At 42.8% G+C, this 19868-nt stretch overlaps 1 protein-coding gene across 1 annotated transcript; it reads left to right on the forward strand.

Annotated features, from left to right (window-relative positions):
* Window positions 1-19470, forward strand: LOC115201044 (oxysterol-binding protein-related protein 7). Its single transcript, XM_029764270.1, has 21 exons — window positions 1-285; window positions 8955-9195; window positions 9452-9592; window positions 9672-9725; window positions 9816-9929; window positions 11306-11467; window positions 11594-11747; window positions 12290-12411; window positions 12880-12978; window positions 13269-13292; window positions 13772-13943; window positions 14048-14139; window positions 14272-14434; window positions 15042-15325; window positions 15609-15746; window positions 15852-15915; window positions 16086-16164; window positions 16263-16558; window positions 18281-18407; window positions 18560-18682; window positions 18844-19470. The coding sequence occupies exons 2-21, from the start codon at window positions 9055-9057 to the stop codon at window positions 18950-18952; spliced, it is 2658 nt and encodes an 885-aa protein (XP_029620130.1). The 5' UTR covers window positions 1-285; window positions 8955-9054; the 3' UTR covers window positions 18953-19470.
* The last annotated feature ends 398 nt before the right edge of the window (window positions 19471-19868 follow it).

Genomic DNA, 19868 nt, shown 5'->3' on the forward strand with positions numbered 1-19868 from the left:
ATGCGGATAATGCCCTGGCCACATTGCGCGGTGGCACAGCTCTCCATGGATTTGGGGGATGCGCATTTTACTCATTGCGCGAGGACAGGGAAGCCGTCATTGGCAGTTTCTACAACACTTTTTGAAGGCATTTCTTGTTTTTCCCGCATATTTGTTGATAAAGCCATTGTTGAACGATATGGTGAGGCTCTGTGATTTGACAAACAAATGGGAAATCACGAAGTTTGTTGGAGATTTGAAGAAAAAATGATTACCATGATGAGAGTGGTCACACATGAACTTCAGGTAAGCACACAGACTGATATTTGCATTTATGGAATGTGTAGTTTGACGAGATGACTTTTCAGGAAAGGGTAATTTCCAAGAATTGTATATGAATTGCAATTTCAACATGTCCACTTTAGCCAACTAAACAAACAACCACATAACCAAAACAAGCTACAGTATTTATTGGGTTGACCCATTTCAAAATGTTGCGATTGGACATAAATATGCAATAATATCAGATAATTATAGATTTGGCTATTGTAGAATACATTTGTTTTAACACTTTATTAGGCACATCATTAATCAGACTAGGATCTTATGGCTATGAATGAGATGTTTAATCAATAGATGGTTGAAAAAAAAAAATCCCACATTTTATACTTGTGCCGTGCTTAAAATGGCTTTGTTCAGTTCAGACCATGAGTCAAGTTGTGTGGGACAATAATTCATAATGGGCTTTAGATAAGAGCCTCCTTGCCACTATTTAACCCTTGTGATGAGGCCCAAGGTTATGCCTTTTTGCATAGTGCTTCCCTGAGAATAACAAGTAGTTTGAATTACTTAACCACATAGCAAGTTTACTCACTTGTTTGATCACCACCTTCATCCTGTCTGTGGTACACTCACGCAATTGTCAGACAGTGGCATCAGAGTTTTCAGGGTCATTGTCCTGTTGGAAGGTGAACCGTCACCCCAGTCTGAGGTCCTGAGCTCTCTGGAGCAGGTTTTCATCAAGGATCTCTCTGTACTTGGCCCTGTTAATCTTTCCCTCGATCCGGACTAGTCTCCCAGTCCCTGCCACTAAAAAACATCCCCACACCATGATGCTATGACCACCATTCTTCACCGTAGGGATGGTGCCAGATTTCCTCTAGATGTGACGCTTGGCCTTCAGGCCAAAGAGTTCAATCTTGGCTTCATCAGACTAGAGAATCTTGTTTCTCATGGTCTGAGAGTCCTTTAGGTGCCTTTTGGCAAACCTCAAGCGGGCTGTCATGTGTCTTTTACTGAGGAGTGGCTTCCGTCTGGCCACTCTAGCATAAAGGCCTGATTGATGGAGTGCTGCAGAGGTGGTTGTCCTTCTGGAAGAAACTCTAGAGCTCTGTCAGAGTGACCATCGGGTTCTTGGTCACCTCCCTGATCAAGGCCCTTCTCCCCCGATTGCTCAGTTTGGCCAGCTCTAGGAAGAGTCTCGGTGGTTCCAAACTCTTCCATTTAAGAATGATGGAGGGCACTGTGTTCTTTGGGGACCTTCAATGCTGCAGAAAAGTTTTGGTACCCTTCCCCAGATCTGTGCCTCGACACAATCCTGTCTCAGAGCTCTACGGACAGTTCCCTCATGGCTAGGTTTTGGCTCTGATATGTACTGTCAACTGTGGGACATTATATAGACAGGTGTGTGCCTTTCCAAATCATGTCCAATCAATTTAATTTACCACAGGTTGACTCCAATCAAGTTGTAGAAACATCACAAGGGTGATCAATGGAAACACGATGCACCTGAGCTCAATTTCGAGTCTCATAGCATAGGGTCTGAATATGTAAATAAGGTTAAACATTTTTTTATATATATATAAATGTGCAAAAATTCCTAAAAACCTGTTTTTGCTTTGTCATTATGGGGTATTGTGATGTGGCACGCAACCATTGGTTGATGCATGCAATGTCTGAGTAGGGGAACGCGACCAATGTCTTAAGTAGCTGAACCTGTCATTTCTACAACCTCATGAGAGTGACAAACTGACAGGTTTTATTTTAGTCCCTAAAACATTGTATAGAATGAGTGCCTTTCATTTGATGACCTTGTGGGGGACTTTTTTTGTTGACATGAGGTAAGCAGAGAAAGTGGGTCTACAACAGACTCGCGTTTGGAAAATCTGTTTAATAATAATTTCCTTGAGATATTTTGTCTCAAATTCCCTCCGTTTTAAGGACTAATCGTTCTGCCCACCAGGCACAGTAAGTTGAAATGGAATTTTATTTAACTTCTGGCTTCCCGCAGACTGTTTTTTTTTTTTGCAACCCAGTACAATTGGGAGCAACGCTAGAGCAAATACAGTTTCTGCCAATGTGTACAAAAGTCCCAAGGGTTTGCGATACGGTTTTGGAAACCTTTGGAACTTTACACTGAGAAATTATAATATAAAAGGTCAAATTACTATACACCTTTTTAACGCGATTCCCACACAACCATATTTCCATGGATGAGACAAATCACCAACTTGTCTGATTAATCTGGCTGTAAAACACAATTAATTGGTACATACAGCCTGAAACACTGGAGTGCAAAATCGTGTAAATGTTTCTTACAAGCCAGAATATTTATCTTTCTTTACCGGTTTTCAGTGCTGTTGGCATCCAATATTAATGGTGCATTACTGCCACCAGCTGGACAGGGTATAATTAAAATTCCATCGAGGGAAAGGGAGAAAAACTGTATCATACTAAATATAAAATAGACACGTCAACAAACAAAACCCATCCCACTTAGTCAATCGCATTCCATCCCCCCCATTTAAAAATAAATAAAATATAAATAAGGGGTCTGTGAGGGCAAAACGTTCACCGACTGGATTTCTTGCAAGGCCTCGTCTGTGAAATCACCAAGACCCAAGAAACGTTCGGCTGCATTCACAATGATTCCAATTTTCTCTGACTCTTCTCCGCTTGTGCTGTACAGTTTATGACCATTGCAATAAATAATACAAAGTCCACCTTTTTTAACATGTAGCATTTCACTATCCCTCGATTGATGAGAAACCTTCCCTCTTCGTTGTGGCTCTACTATCATTGTTTCTTCCCCACCACTCGTTCCTTCCATTCTTCTCACCGCCTCCAGATAGGAGACACAATGAACACACCTTTCTCTTGCCACCTCGGTCTCCTTCACCCTCCAGGAATTTGGGTGCAAGTTCGCCTCCACAGTTGCAGCATTTCACTTCATCTGGCATATGGTACTCTTCCCTTCTGAACACACTTGACACATGACCAAATATTTTGCGCTAATGACACTGAAGGGGCCTGTGCACAAAAGCTCTTACAGGCTATTTCATGAATCTTAACTTTATATGAGAAGGGAGAGACTCTTCATCAAAGAACAGTAGTATGGATGAAGTTAATTTATTTTCTCCATCCACCATACGGGTCAGTCGACATGCACCAACCACTCCATCTATGTCTTCAGTTATAGCTTCTGCCTCCTTGATATGCGCCCTGCTTCGAAAATCCATACAGGAAACATTTCCACTCCGATATCTTTTTGAGGGTGCTCCGCAGACACACTTGTGACTCTCACCAACTCCACACTTTCCTCCAACACATTCCAGATTTTCCTTGAGACATTAAATGGATTTCCCAGGTAGCATTGATCCAACACCCTCACTTGGATAAAACATTTGTCTACGGGTTTCCTAGTTTCCATCACAACTTGACTTCTCTTGTTTCCCTTCTTCTTCGCCACTGTAACCCACTCATTCTCACTCTCTGTGCTATTATCTTCACTCGACTCACTAGGAGTAAAAAAAACAAAAACGGTTTCCGCCATCTTCTCCTATACGCTCCAACGACTAGCCCACAAGAGCTGTCCCTCACAACACCCATAGAGCTATAAGCGGTCACACCTCACAGAACAGGTGATATGCAGGACTTTTAATTTGCATTAAGATGCAAGCACTTCCAACTGATTGTGAGAAAACGTACTTCAGTCGGAATGTTCGGCTTTACATAGTGTGTATCAAGGTTATTATAGTTTTGTGTTTTTTTGTTATTTTGTTATATATTTTTTATTTGACCCCTTTTTCTCCCCAATTTTTGTGGTATCCAATTGGTACTTACAGTCTTGTCTCATCTTTGCAACTCCCATACGGACTTGGGAGAGGCGAAGGTCGAGAGCCGTGCGTCCTCCGAAACACAACCCAACCAAGCCGCATTGCTTCTTCACACAATGCCCACTTAACCCGGAAGCCAGCCTCACCAATGTGTCGGGGGAAACACTGTATACCTGGCAACCGTGTCAGTGTGCACTGTGCCCTGCCCGCCATAGGAGTTGCTAGTGCGCGATGGGACAAGGTCATCCCTGCCGGCCAAACCCTCCCCTAACCCGGACGATGCTGGGCCAATTGTGCGCTGACCCATGGGTCTCCCGGTCGCGGCCGGCTGCGACAGAGACTGGACTCTAACCCAGAATCTTTAGTGGCACAGCTAGCACTGCGATACAGTGCCTTAGACCACTGCGCCACTCGGGAGGCCTAGTTTTGTGTTTTTATATTTGTTTTTATTTTTATTCATTTTAAGATTTTTATTTTAAATTCAGTTAAGTTTCAGTTCGTTTTTCAATTCACTTTACTAGTTTTTATTTACTTAAAATTTTATAAAAACATTTCATTTTCTTTTTTATATTATTAAATGTCAGTTTTAGTTTTAGTAGGGACAGAACGTAGCATATGCGATGGAGGCTAGGAGCCTTTTCGCCCCCGTCCCGCCCTTCTGGAAACTTATTTCTTAAATCTAAGGATCCGAGTCACGTTCTGCGCATTTATTATTTTACACACAAATTCACGTTTCTCTCTTCTGAACACTCAACCAATTTCATTGATATGATGATGTAGCCTATATTTGCCTCATATTTTTTAACAATGTTCCAAAAAACTATATGAAGGCTGTTGTAAAGGATATTGCCATAGCTGGCACAAGCAAGACGCAGTCTATACATTGCAATGGGGCAAAACAATAAGCGTTTTGTGTGATTATGTAATCTTTATAGTTATGCCGCCATATAGCCAGCAGTTTGCCTCCTGTTTAGCCAATGTTTGCAATGATAATGAAAAAAGAACATTAAATCGCTATTAACTGCCTTTCTGTGAATAGCCGCAGAAAGTAGCTGCAGCACCCCTTGAAAAATCTGAATAAAAATATATATAAATAAAAATAATTACAGTGCATTCGGAAAGTATTCAGACCCATTGACTTTTTCCACATTTTGTTATGTTACTTGTTCTAAAATGTATAAAAAAATTGTCATCAATCTACACAAAATACTCCATAATGACAAAGCAAAAGCAGGTTTTTCAAAATTTCTGCAGATTTATATATATATATATATATATATATATATATAAAAATGCAGATATGGTTATCCTTCTGTAAGGTTCTAATATCTCCACATAGGAACTCTGGAGCTCTGTCAGAGTGACCATCGGGTTCTTTGTCACCTCTCTGACCAAGGCCATTCTCTCCCGATTGCTCAGTTCGGCCGGGCGGCCAGCTCTAGGAAGAGTCTCATAGCAAAGGGTCTGAATACTTATGTAAAAAAGGTAATTCTGTTTATTTTTATACATTTGCAAAAATGTTTAAAAAAAACTGTTTTTGCATTGTCATTATGGGGTATCGTGTGTAGATTGAGGCTCTTTTTTTATTTTATTGATTTTAGAATAAGGCTGTAACGTAACAAAATGTGGAAAAAGTTAAGGGGTCTGAGTACTTTCTGAATGTACTGTATATCACGGCTGTCAGCAAATCAGCATTCAGGGCTGAAGCAGTTTAGAATTAATAAGCAATAAGGCACAAGGGGTATATTGGCCATATACCACAACCCTCCGGCCTTATTGCTTAAATAACGCACACAGTATATCAGTTCGGTAGAATAGTTCTTAATTCCCCTTTGAAGGTACAATGTACAGTATTTCCATGTAGAATCCACGCCACAATACGTTGGCAAATGACGTTGATACAACGTTGATTCCACCAGTTTGTGCCCAGTGGGAAGTTTGTTCGAACTGATTTTTGTTCAAGAGGCAGCGGAGTCACCAAAGATATTTATAACCAACCCAAGATAGTTCATCTGTGTCGTTTTCAATGGGAGTAAATTAAGCATAGTGAGCAGAATAAGCAAGGAGGTGGGCAGAGCCAAGCATGAGCTAGCGAGATCCTATTGGCGTGTTCTAGCATGTATTTGCATATTTATGTTAGGGATGCCTTCTCTGTGAATTGCACGTACACAATAACTAAATTCACCCTTGCACTCGTTGTAAACAACATTTTGGCAAAGGGTCACGTCTACAAAACTTAGTGTACTCTGTTTGCAACAGATAATAGTTTTGGGAATAGAAAACTTTATTTAAGATCTGACTTTTCTTTGGGGAGAAAATCATCAGCATGTCGGCCCAGTGCCACCTCACTCCATACAGATGTATACATACGGTGAAACAGCTGGCTCCTTGTTCTATCTGTGAACTCACAGGGTGACAGCACTGAGCAGCAGCTGAAAGGAGGTAGACTAGTGGATCCCGCATGCGTACAAATCTCTGTATTTTTAGCAACAGCAAGTCGGGTTCCTGAAAATCCGGAACCGCAGCCACTCCGTTATGGGCCTATAGTTTTTGTATTTTTAGGGATTTAACTTCTTGCCACTGTGGGGCAGTAATGCATAAGGTGATGGGTCAGGTCATAGGTTTGGTTAGTTATAAATGTAGACTCAGCGAGGTGACGTAGATGCACAAAGTAAATCGTATTAGTGGGTACATTTCCGTAACAACAACAAGCATTAAAAGGCGAGGCCTAAAGGAGAAGTTGTATTTTTTTACAACCAAATCTCTATTTTTGATGTAAATGGCATGTTATAGAAGGGTCCAGACACCATTTTTTGAGATATTACTTGTTTTTGAGAAACTTACCCCAACAGTGAATCGTCCTTTTAGAGACGGCAAAGCTCTCAGTATAGTGATGCAGCTCTTTAGATGTTGTACACATGAAATTGTCATTCCAAACTTTATCCGCAATGTTATATTCCAGTTTTCCCTTACACAGCTGTGCAGGCCGGGTGTGTCCATGTAGTATACGAACATAATTCATGATTTTAACTTTATTTTAGTTAGTTTTGGAGTCAAAGATAATCGTTTCAGTATAGTTTTAGTTTTTCAAACGGGTTTGTTAATTCTTTTATTTCAGTTTACTAAATCGTTTTTTCATGATTCGTTTTCGTTTCATTTTTCGTTTACTATAATAACCTTATAGTAAGGTTACTATGGGTGTGAAGTACGTCAGGACATGTGTATATTTGCAATTGATTCTCCTTTAGATCGTGTAGGCCTATTTGGCTGTTTTGACTGACATATCCTTCATCCTTCATTGACTCCCTGTCAAAATAAAATAAATTGATTCAGTTAGTTGGTAGTGGTCCCTTGAACATATAGATAGCTGGTGCGATCAAATGTAAACCATAAACATCACCTAGCATTCAACATCTCCACATAGTATTCATAATCCAATGGAGAAATTGCCCGCTTAAAAATGCCTTGAAAGGCAATACACAGAGCATGAGCATGCACTGTAAATGTGTCTTTTTCTGTGTTGAGTAAGCAAGCTTGAAGCTTGGCTAGCAGCAAATCTCATTATCCTGTTCCGGCCACATGCTTTCCTGACTGAGGTCAGAGAGGCACCCATCCCTACCTCTGTCCTCAACCATCACATGTAACACCAATCCAAGCCAAGCCTGCATGGGTGCACATGGACACACAGCTCTCACAGCCTAATACACATCATCTATTGTGTTTTTGATGGCTGTAGATGTGTAACCTTTGCATAGCCCTAGCACTCCCATACATAGGCCTCAAACTTTGTTGTCACCACCAGCTTCAGTGTTCTCTGCCCTGTGATGTCATTATTGCATGTGCAGGCGGGGTGTTGCTAAAAAAGACTTGGCTAAGCCAATTAGAAGGAAGGTTACTAATCCTGTTCTCAGATTCCCAGCCTGTTGGGAGGAAGTGAGCACAACACTTACCAGCCTACAGGCAATGGCCTCTGATATCATGGCTCTTCCTTTACTGTATATTGACATGGAAATGGTTATTACACTAGATGGGAAATCTGACATTGATCTTAAATAGCTCAGTAGCACAAATACCTGTAGTTCAAGGCTGAGAGGGATCTCAGGTTCTGCCACAAGCCCCCATTGAAACCATTTGCCAAGACCTAGATGTGGTTTTAGTATTTTAGAAATAACACCTGCTGACAAGTTATGAATACAGGCCTCATATCTTCATGCAACAACCTCAGACAAGAGATTTGTGAATCAAACATGGTGAAGAGTCTCTTCAGCCTCTTATTCACATAATTGCAGCAAACAATTGTCCAGTTAACAATTCATAATGTGCAACTTACTCAACAAAAGCTACACGCAAGTGCTGATGGTCCATTTCCACACCCATTTGGTCTACCCCAGAAGTTGATGTGAGGCTGGCTACTATTGCAGAATTATAGCACTGCCTAGATTTGTCTTTAGTGAGAGAGTATTTGTTTCCTGACAGAATTCAGTCTTTCTGAGGTGAACAAGCTAGATCCAGTACGACCCAGGTAAGCCTAGGCTATGTGTTCAAGTGAAGCATCTCTCTGGGAACCAGATTAGAGTGAGTCCCCTCAAGTTCTCCGAAGTTTAGTTTGTTTCACAGATTTGTGTCAGTGTTCGGGAGTGTTGGACACCTCTGGGGGAAGGGTGCATAGCATTTAGTATTATTTTTCTTTTCCGGCCAAGAATGCAGCTCTGTTGAGATGCCATTGAGATCATCTTGAATAACAACTATTTCAAAACCTTCCACGTACAGTGTCTGTGTTGTCCTCATAAGTCATAGTTTTTTTTCTGTAAAGGTTGTTTGATTATTGCTCACATTTCATGTGTTTACTTTCTTTCTCAGACCCATACCCTCCTGAGATGACAGGGAGTTTGTAGCAGGACAGTCTCACTGAAAAATCGACCAATAACACAAGGGAGGGAAGCCTGACATAATTTCAAAAATGGAATCATTTCAAAATCCTTACGGGGCCACGCTCAACCGTAGCCAATCGCTGATGAGTGGCCTGGAGAAGACTCCTCCCACCTGCAACAAGCCCACCCACTCTCGGAGCAGTAGCACTGCCTCCTCCCGTCACTCCCGGGTATGTCTCTTCCACCAAGAGAGAGTCACAATGACAAAGAATCAACATCAACAAATTCAATAAACAATCAACACATTTACAGTCACTGACAGAACTAATTAAATTCTATATGTAAGGAGTTTTAGGCCCATCCTGCACTTGTTTAAATATCAAATATCCAAACAAAACTTCAAACTGGATGTTAACATTCCACAAACAACAGGACTGTCTCTAGATGGTTGTTGATGTGTCTGGTATGGTGTTGTCTCACCCCCAGAACATTAAAGATTGGGAGGTGATGGACGACCTTCAGGTGGACGTGACGTCAGGTGACAACCCCCAGGACCTGACCATCCCAGGCATCTGTGAAGGATACCTCCTCAAGAGGAGAAAATGGCCCCTGAAAGGCTGGCACAAGGTCAGCAAATTGTCCATTCATCACTATTTTGGAAATTAGTTCATTTTGGCCTTAATTCATGTGTTTATCCTACTTTCAGAGGTACTTTGTGTTGGAAACAGGGATCTTGCGATATTCCAAAACCCAACAAGATGTAAGTGCACATTCCCTTAATTATATATTTTTGTTAAATTATGAAAATCTCCCCATTAATAATGGAAAGCACTTATTTTTTACTTTAAAGATCACAAGGGGAAAGCTCCATGGTTCATTAGATGTCAGCCTTGCAGTCATGTCAATCAACAAGAAATCCAATCGTATCAATTTGGATGCAGGAGACATTCTATATCACATGAAGGTATGCCCCGTCCCTTTCACCTTATTTTAGCTTGTTGACTATGCTACATACACTACCGTTCAAAAGTTTGGGGTCACTTAGTGATGTCCTTGATTTTGAAAGAAAAGCACTTTTCTTTGTCCATTAAAATAACATCAAATTGATCAGAAATACAGTGTAGACATTGTTAATGTTGTAAATGACTATTGTAGCTGGAAACGGGAGATTTTTTAATGGAATATCTACATAGGTGTACATAGGCCCATTATCAACAACCATCACTCTTGTGTTCCAATGGCACGTTGTGTTAGCTAATCCAAGTTTATCATTTTAAAAGGCTAATTGATCATTAGAAAACCCCTTTTCAATTATGTTAGCACAGCTGAAACTGTTGTTCTGATTAAAAAAGAAATAAAACTGTCCTTCTTTAGACTAGTTGAGCATCTGGAGCATCAGCATTTGTGGGTTTGATTACAGGCTCAAAATGGCCAGAAACAAATAACTTTGTTCTGAAACTCATCAGTTTATTCTAGTTCTGAGAAATGAAGGCTATTCCATGCGAGAAATTGCCAAGAAACTGAAGATCTCGTACAAAGCTGTATACTACTCCCTTCACAGAACAGCGCACACTGGCTCTAACCAGAATTGAAAGAGGAGTGGGAGGCACCAGTGCACAACTGAGCAAGAGGACAAGTACATTAGAGTGTCTAGTTTGAGAAACAGACACCTCACAAGTCCTCAACTAGCAGCTTCATTAAATAGTACCAGCAAAACACCAGTCTCAACGTCAACAGTGAAGAGGCGACTCCAGGATGCTGGCCTAGGCAGAGTTCCTCTGTCCAGTGTCTGTGTTCTTTTGCCCATCTTAATTTTTTTATTGGCCAGTCTGAGATATGGCTATTTCTTTGCAACTCTGCCTAGAAGGCCAACATCCCAGATTCAGTGATGTTGACGTTGAGACTGGTGTTTTGCTGGTACTATTTAATGAAGCTGCCAGTTGAGGACTTGTGAGGCGTCTGGAACACAGGAGTGATGGTTGCTGATAATGGGCCTCTGTACACCTATGTAGATATTCCATAAAAAAATCTGACGTTTCCAACTACAATAGTCATTTACAACATTAACAATGTCTACACTGTGTTTCTGATCAATTTGATGTTATTTTAACGGACAAAAAAATTTGCTTTTCTTTCAAAAACAAGGACATTTCTCAGTGACCCCCAACTTTTGAACGGTAGTGTACATTATGATTAAATAACTTAATAAACTAAGTTGAGTATTGTCCAAGGTTAATTTGAAGAACAGTTGAGTTGGATTATCTTTTTGGGATTACTTTTAGATGCCTGTAGTAATTAAAATGAACTTGACGCCACTCTTCCTGTTCTTTCGTCTCCTAGGCCAAGAGTCATGACCTGTTCTACATCTGGGTGACCAAGCTGAGTGCCCACCGCATGTTCAAGAAGAACGAGGCTGCTCAAGTGCACAATGGCTTCCTCCAGGCCTTGTCCCAGGGCACCAGTGTGGCTGGACTAGCACAGCGGAATGGCATGCAGGACGTGGTAAATTCTCTTTGTAGAGATCCAGTCTCTGTTGGCAGTGATGGTGGTTCATAGTCTTGTATTGACTCTCTTTCTTCTCCGTCTGTCTGTCTGTCCGTCTGTCTCTCTCTCTCGTCCGTATACCAGTCTTCCTACCAACACTACCAAAGCACTACAGGCTCTTACATGGGTGAGATAGCTGCACCAACACTGTCAGAGTTTCCCTCGGTCAACCCTGGGGTGAATGGGAAGGTGTCAGCCTGGTTACAACAGACTCATGACCCAGACAGCTGTGCTGAAGGTACTGCACTCTTATCTTGTATACAAAGTACACCCAATATGTTATAGTTATATACACTCAGGGCTCCCGAGTGGCGCAGTGGTCTAAGGCACTGCATCTCAGTGCTTGAGGTGTCACTACAGACACCCTGGTTCAAATCCAGGCTGTATCACAACAGGCTGTGATAGGGCCATAGGGCGGCGCACAATTGGCCCAGAGTAATCGCTGTCCAGATGTCTTGAAGTTCTTTTCGGTCATAAGACATGGTGGCGGAAACATTATGTACAAAATAAGTTGCAAATAACGTGAAAAAACATACACAATAGCACAAATGGTTATGGAATCGTAAAACGACAGCCATCTCCTTCGGCGCCATTCTGCCAAATGTATAAATATAGGATTTTTTTGTACTCATGCAAACAATATCTCTAGCTCCTAATTCTCATGAATGGTACTTCATGGACGACCACAGTTAGGAGATACAAGTGTTTTGGTCTAGGTCTTAACTCCCCAGTAGAATTGTTCTAGGACCTGCCCTAACAGCATCTGTATTGTTTTTGCAGAGCTGAACCGTTGTCAGTTGGACCTGTCTGAGCTGAACCGGCTGGTCCAGAGGCTGCAGTCACTGGAGGGGGGGCAGCAAGCCTTCACCAATGGAGAGCTGCAGCGCATCATCAGCATGCAGGTGAGTTGAAGCAAAACCACTACGGCCCAGCGCCAAACCAAAACTTCCTAGGATAGGTTTAGCAATGTGGTAATGGATCCACCCCAGACGTCTCATAGGCTAGGATCAAATATCAACACTTATCCAGATGTTTCATGTCTACACATTTTCCCAGGGGCTAGGGGTGACTTTGGAACTTGGCATACCAGTGAGTTGCAGGACAAGGGTGTGAGACATGCTTGAATTTAGTAATGTAATGAGGCAACTGGCGTATACCACTGGGCACAAACTGGTTGAATCAACGTTGTTTCCACGCCATTTCAACCAAAACATTCAACGTGATGACGTTGAAAAGGGAATTTCATATTTTTTTCACCCAACTTTACTAAATCCAATGACAGGGTGACATTTTGGGTTGAATTCATGTCTGTGCACAATGGGATGCCTGTTCAGTGATTTAAGCTGAGTCTGTTTTTTAATTCCACCAAGAATCTTTCCCTTGAGAAACCCAAGAAGTCCAGGTCTGGCAAGATATGGGGTCACTCACGCACAATGTCAAGAGTGGAGGCCCTTGGAATGGTAAGACAGGTTTGTAACATTTAAAGCATTTGGTTTTAGCTGTGGTTCTTAGATTAAATGTGAAGGTGATTTAGGAAAACTTTAGACTCACCTTTTAGTTTTGACTTATGGATTTTGTTCCAGTGAATTTTCCAATGGATTTGGTACTAATGTTCAGATATTTTTAAATCCCCCAAATCCTGAAATTCCTAAAGGTGATTGTGTACCACTAACCAATCTGTTATGAATATAATGTGTTGCTTTTGTGTATTAGCCAACCCAATCCCCTGATAACTTGTAGGCTTCTTTTTAATCCAAAGCCTTTTCGTGGGATTACAAAATCGGTGAGTCACGACTATGACACTAGGCAGACTGCCAAAGCATGGAACAACGAGTCCTAATTTAGCTCTTCCATGTTGTCCAGACAGTCAAATATAGACAAAGGGGTATATTTGTTTACAATGGAATGTAACATCAAATCCGATGTAACTTTAGGGACAGGATAAAGCAATGATTTAGAGTAAACACTGCTATCAGATGGCAGTTTGCAAGTTGTAGTTGTGATAAAAGTTTGAGAAATAAGACATTTGTTTTGGCTAAAACCTTGTAGGACATACATGCTCCTAGAACTTGACGCTAGCTTTTAGCCTTCCATAGTAGTTATATTGCATGGCTTGTACACAGCTCTCCTTAATTTTCCATCTACATTTAAATATATTTAACATCTCCCTAATGTGGGGAATCAGGGACTGACAAATACTGTAGAAAATGGTTATTCTGTTTGTTCTACTTTTTCATTCTTCACCATTCCTCAATTTTGTAGCTGTCCTCCAGTCACCTGAACAGCTCTTCCCAACTGGGTGCATCTGTCCCCTCCCTCCCAGACTATGTACCCTCCATCCCAGACTACGTCTGCTCCCAGCTGTCCCCTCCCACCAACACCTCTGCTGAAGGCAAGAAGATCCAGCAGGACATCTGTACTTTGTCCCAAAGAGGTCAGAGCCAAGTACACACAGACACACACACACACTTTGCCTTCAGGTGTTATTGCTACTACTGATGCTAAATGTGTATATCTTGATTTTCCTGTCCCCGTCAGTGCACACGTCCCTCAAGTCTGTGCATGAGGCCTTGGCCCAGGAGCGTCAGAGACTGCAGGACACTTACCACCAATCAACCACACTGGCTGAGGTGAGGGTGCACACCTTCACGGAGACAGGTTTGGTTTACAATAGACCTATGAGTGCTTTTCCTCGCTGATTCTGTCTGTTTTGCTGTCTTTCTCATGGTGTCTATTGTTCGTCACTCTTCCCCTCTCTTTAGACTGCATCTGGGAACCAGTCCCGCCGCACGCCCTCAGTGACAGACTCTGCAGCAGAGTATTTTGATGCGAGTGACGACGTCCTGAATGGGAGCTCCTCTGAGTCTGACGAGTCTGGTCTGAGCGACAGGACCACCAGCAACTCTGAACCTGAGGAGGGCCATGGTGAGCGTGAACACACACACACACACACACACACACACACACACACACACACACACACACACACACACACACACACACACACACACACACACACACACACACACACACACACACACACACACACACACACACTGTAACCAGTTATCAATTAGAAGTAGTTTTTCAGTGTTGCGGCGTCACTACAGTCTGGGGTTCGATCCTTGACCGGGAGTCCCATAGGGCGGCGTACAATTGGCCCAGTGTCATCCGGGTTAGGGGAGGGTTTGGCCGGGGGTGCTTTATTTGGCTCATAGCAATCTAGCGACTCCTTGTGGCAGGCCGGACGCCTGCAGGCTGACTTAGGTCGTCAGTTGAACGGTGTTTCCTCCGACACATTGGTGCAGCTGGCTTCCGGGTTAAGCGAGCGGGTGTAAAGAAGCGCGGCTTGGTGAGTCATGTTTTGGGGGACGCATGACTAGACCTTTTCCTCTCCCGATCCCGTTGGGGAGTTGCAGAGATGAGACAGGATCGTAATCACGAAGTTGAGGAGAAAAAGGAGGTAAAAATTTTAAATGTAAAAATATGTTGTTTTTCAAAATATTGAAACCTTTATACATTTTCCCCACAGCTTCGGCCACTCGTGAGTACCGTGCCAGCATCTCTAAGGCTCCCAACAGCGTCGTGCCCAAGAACACCGGCCGCCGTACCACTCTGCCTGCCCACTGCCCAGAGAATGCCCATGTGGGCCTGATGCAGATCCTCTACAACAATATAGGCAAGGACCTGTCCCGTGTCTCCATGCCTGCTGCTCTCAACGAGCCCATCAACCTGATACAAAGACTGTGTGAGGAGCTGGAGTACTCCGAGCTGCTGGACACTGCCAACAACACACAGGACCCCTACCAGAGGATGGTAAAGATTTTTTTTTTAAATACATTAATGTATGTGTCGTCAATATTTGGTAACGCAAAGGATGTACGGCTTTTAGATACATCTTAAAGACACTGAATGGGAAAGTGCTCAAAGTAGCAGCATTTCTTCACATCAATAAACTATGATAAAGATTTTCCATTCTGTCAAAGGTATATGCTAGAATACAGTATACATTGAGCCTCAGGATTGTAACGAAACCACGTAACGACAGCTGCAGTATGTGAGATTAGAAGACTGAAGGTGTTTCTCTGTTCTTGTGCAGGTCTACGTTGGTGCCTTTGCCATCTCTGGTTATGCTACAGCTCACTACCGCAACCGCTACAAGCCCTTTAATCCACTCCTGGGGGAGACCTACGAATGTGTGAGAGAGGACAAGGGCTTCCGCTACATCAGTGAGCAGGTAGGAGGACTGAACCTTCTCTGACATCCCTCAGCGGAAATGACGAGTGACCAGGTCAGACTAGTTCTGTCAGATTCAGACTAAGCCGTTCTCGTCTTTCGTCAGGTTTGCCACCATCCCCCCATCTCTGCATGTCACGCAGACTCAGATAACTTCTCCTTGTGGCAGGGTGAGATGTTCTGATTATAAATGAGCAAAACCTTCATTCTAGTCAGCTAGTGATACGCGTCTTAACATTTGTTTTGAACCATTTTAGATTTTTTTTTGTAACTATACTATCGGACATTTTTATCAATAATGTTTGTCATGGAACACAACATATTTATGTCACCTGAACAGACCAGCGGTGGAAGAATAAGTTCTGGGGAAAGTCACTGGAGATCATGCCAACAGGGATCGTGAATGTCACTCTCCCAAGGTAATTGTCTGGTCCTGGTGGCCATTTCTTTACTATCTGCTCTCTCAAGCTGTTAGAAATCAAAATGTGAAATGCTCTACCTTCAATCACTCTTTCAGGTTTGGGGACCACTATGAGTGGAACAAAGTAGTGACCTGTGTCCATAATGTCCTGAGCCAGCAGCGCTACCTGGAGCACTATGGGGAGGTCATCATCCGTAACCTCAATAGCAACGCATGCACTTGTAAGATCACCTTTGTCAAGTCCCGCTATTGGGGGTCGGACACCAACAAGAACGAGGTGCAGGGCACTGTGCTGGACCAGACTGGGAGTGTTATCCACCGGTTTGGGGGGTTGTGGCATGAGGGCATCTTCTGTGACACTTTTCCCACTCCGCAGTGTATCTGGAAGCCAAGTGAGTACACAAGGAAAAAACTCAGAGAGTTTAAAACAGAAATCTTGTGTAAGGGCTTTATTTCTCCTGTAAAGAAAATTGGACTCATTATGTTCGATGGCCATTGAATAAAACTATTTAGTATGTAGGAAGCCTTTTTAGAAAGACCAAGTTGTAAAAGGTAATTCTAAATGTGCAGTTTTGTCACACAACACAATGCCACAGATGTCTCAAGTTTTGAGGGAGCGTGCAATTAATATGCTGACTGCAGGAATGTCCACCAGAGCTGTTACCACGTGTAACCACGCCAGCTGATGAAACTGGGACTTTGCACAACCGAAGAATTTCTGCACAAGCTGTCATAAACCGTCTCGGGGAAGCTCATCTGTGTGCTCGCCATCCTCATCAGGGTCTTGACCTGACCGCAGTTCGGCGTCGTAACCGACCTCAGTGGGCAAACGCTGACCTTCGATGGCCCCTGTCACGCTGGAGAAGTGTGCTTTTCACAGATGAATCCCAGTTTCAACTGAGAAGAAGGCAGACAGCGTGTATGGCATCATGTGGGCGAGCGGTTTGCTGGTTCACGTTGTGAACAGAGTGCCCCATGGTGGTGGTGGGGTTATGGTATGGACAGGCATAAGATACGGACAGTGCATTTTATCGATGGCAATTTGAATGCACAGAGATACCGTGACGTGATCCTGAGGCCCATTGTCGTGCCATCCATCCACCGACATCACCTCATGTTTCAGTATGATAATGCACAGCCCCATGTCACAAGGATCTGTACATAATTCCTGAAAGCTAAAAATGTCCCAGTTCTTCCATGGCCTGCATACTCACCAGACATGCCATCCATTGAGCACGTTTGGGATGCTCTTGATCGACGTGTACGACAGCGTTTTCCAGTTCCCTCCAATATCCAGCAACTTCGCACAGCCATTGAAGAGGAGTGGGACAACGTTCCACAGGCCACAATCAACAGCCTGATCAACTCTACGCGAAGGAGATGTGTCGCGCTGCATGAGGCAAATGGTGGTCATACCAGATAATGACTGGTTTTCTGATCCTACCTTTTTTTTAAGGTGTCTGTGACCAACAGATGCATATCTGTATTCCCAGTCATGTGAAATCCATAGATTAGGGCCTATTGAATCCATTTCAATTGACTGATTTCCTTATATGAACTGTAACTTAGTAAAATCTTTGAAATTGTTGCACGTTGCGTTTATATTCTTGGTCAGTGTACATCTAGCTACACAATGCTGAACTTCCATCCTCTCAGGCCAGGGGTACAATGTATGGATTAATAGTTGGATCTGAATCTACATTATAACCATTGGCCAGTATGGAGAATTAAGTAAAACCACAAGACCAAAACCCTATCTCCATCCATGGCTAACTTAGCAAAGGGCCAATTTTATCCTCAGGAGGACAACGAGATGCAACAATTCATGTTATTTTTTTGGCTTTTGATGTGATTGGTCTTAAGCCAAATCCAAACTGGCTTCCCTTGACACTTTTTTGGGTGCGCCAGGACCTTTCACAGCTGAGCTCACTCAGTTTAGCTCAACACTGATTGGCTATTATTATTATTATTATTATTATATATTTTTATATCAAGGGAGGCCAAATGCTCGCTGGCTCCCCTTGCATTCAATGCTATGGGCGGCAACAATGTCAGACTGTGGTTACATTAGCTCACTATTGTAGCTCACCTCATTGGCTTCTTTCACTGTGCAGATCCCCAGCCCAAGGACTACCACCTGTATTACGGTTTTTCCAACTTCGCACTGGAGCTGAACGAGCTCACCCCAGGCTTGAAGCCTCTTCTGCCCCCCACAGACTCACGCCTTCGCCCTGACCAGAGGTGAGTGGTGCCTCAATGGGCCGTGGAGGGCTTGATTATTATTAAACCATTTTACAAATCATGTTTTTATATTGATAGGGCCTTAGTTGTAGATATGATGTGATAGGTTTGATGAACTGGAGCGTTTCTTATGAGGTTTTTCTCTTCCTCAGGATGCTGGAGTATGGGAGGGTGGATGATTGTGATAAGTTTAAAGAAGAAGTGGAGGACACGCAGAGGGAGCGGAGGAAACAACTAGCTAAGAAAGGACAAGAGCACAAGCCACGCTTCTTCAAGTAAGTCCCTGCTCTTTTAGTCTTCAGTGATACTGAAGCAATAACAATCAGTGTGTCGTCTTATATCTAGGATAATACTTCACCAAAAAATTCAGTTAGTAGCCTTAACTTCAAGCTATGCTTTCAGTAATTTACATTTTCTGTTCATTTTCCATATTCAGGAAAGCCGTGGATTCCTCTGGGAGGGATGTGTGGCTGACCAACGGAACCTATTGGAAATTCAGAGAGAACCCGGGGTTTGCTAACACAAACAACCTGGAACTATGGTGAAGAAACGCACCGGGGCCATTTGGTGGCTTGAGAGAATCAAATGACAAAAATGTCTGTATTGAAACCCAGAGGATATGTGGTGGGAATTGATGAAGGCATGGATGAACTGTCCTGAGAAGCCCACCTTCTATCATCACCATCTTATATGCACTCCCAAGACAAAGAAAACTTCCAGGAAAGTCTGCAAACTACTCGGATCCACTGAACAGTCAACAGTGAACAGTCAAGTTGAAAATAGTTCCCAGAATTCCCTGAAAGCGTAGCATCACCTGTTCCATCACCTGAGAAGGATAAAGAGAGACTTTGTTCATTTTTCTAATGCATTTCTACCGGTACTTGTATTGTCCATTGCAATGTAGTTACGATCATTCCCTATTGTTTGTGTACATTTATGTTCTTATATCAAGATGCATTTGCTGTCCAGAGCAGTTTCTCAACTCCAGACCTCGAATACCCCAAAAATACACATTTCTGTTGTAGCCCTGGACAAGCACATCTGATTCAACTTGTCAACTAATCATCAAAGCCCTCAATGAGTTGAATCAGGTGAGTTTGTCCGGGGCTACAACCAAAATGTGTGCTGTTGGGGGGTACTGGAGGACTCGAGTTGAGAAACACTGTCTAGAGCAGGGGTATTCAACTCTTGCCCTACGAGGTCCGGAGCTTGCTGGATTTCTGTTCTACCTGATAATTAATTGCAAACACTTGGTGTGACAGGTCTAAATTAGTCCCTGATTAGAGGGGATCAATGAAAACAAGCAGTAGAACAGGCTTCGCGGTCCAGAGTTTGAGTTTGAGCGGCCTCGAGGGGTGGAAGTGTGAGGTTAATTTGCTCAGGTGAAGAAAACATTTACTGTGGACTATTCTTCAGAGATTGTATATTTTGAAACGTGTATTTTATACTCTCTGGGCTGAA

Source organism: Salmo trutta, chromosome 10 (assembly GCF_901001165.1).
Source record: "Salmo trutta chromosome 10, fSalTru1.1, whole genome shotgun sequence".
NCBI lineage: Eukaryota > Metazoa > Chordata > Actinopteri > Salmoniformes > Salmonidae > Salmo > Salmo trutta.

Bases quoted from the DNA above. Each gene is read 5' to 3' on its own strand.
- LOC115201044 (XM_029764270.1), top strand. From the start codon at position 9,055: ATGGAATCATTTCAAAATCCTTACGGGGCCACGCTCAACCGTAGCCAA. The intron at 11,468-11,593 runs GTAAATTCTCTT...TCCGTATACCAG, and splicing joins GGAATGGCATGCAGGACGTG to TCTTCCTACCAACACTACCA. The intron at 14,435-15,041 runs GTGAGCGTGAAC...TTTTCCCCACAG, and splicing joins TGAACCTGAGGAGGGCCATG to CTTCGGCCACTCGTGAGTAC.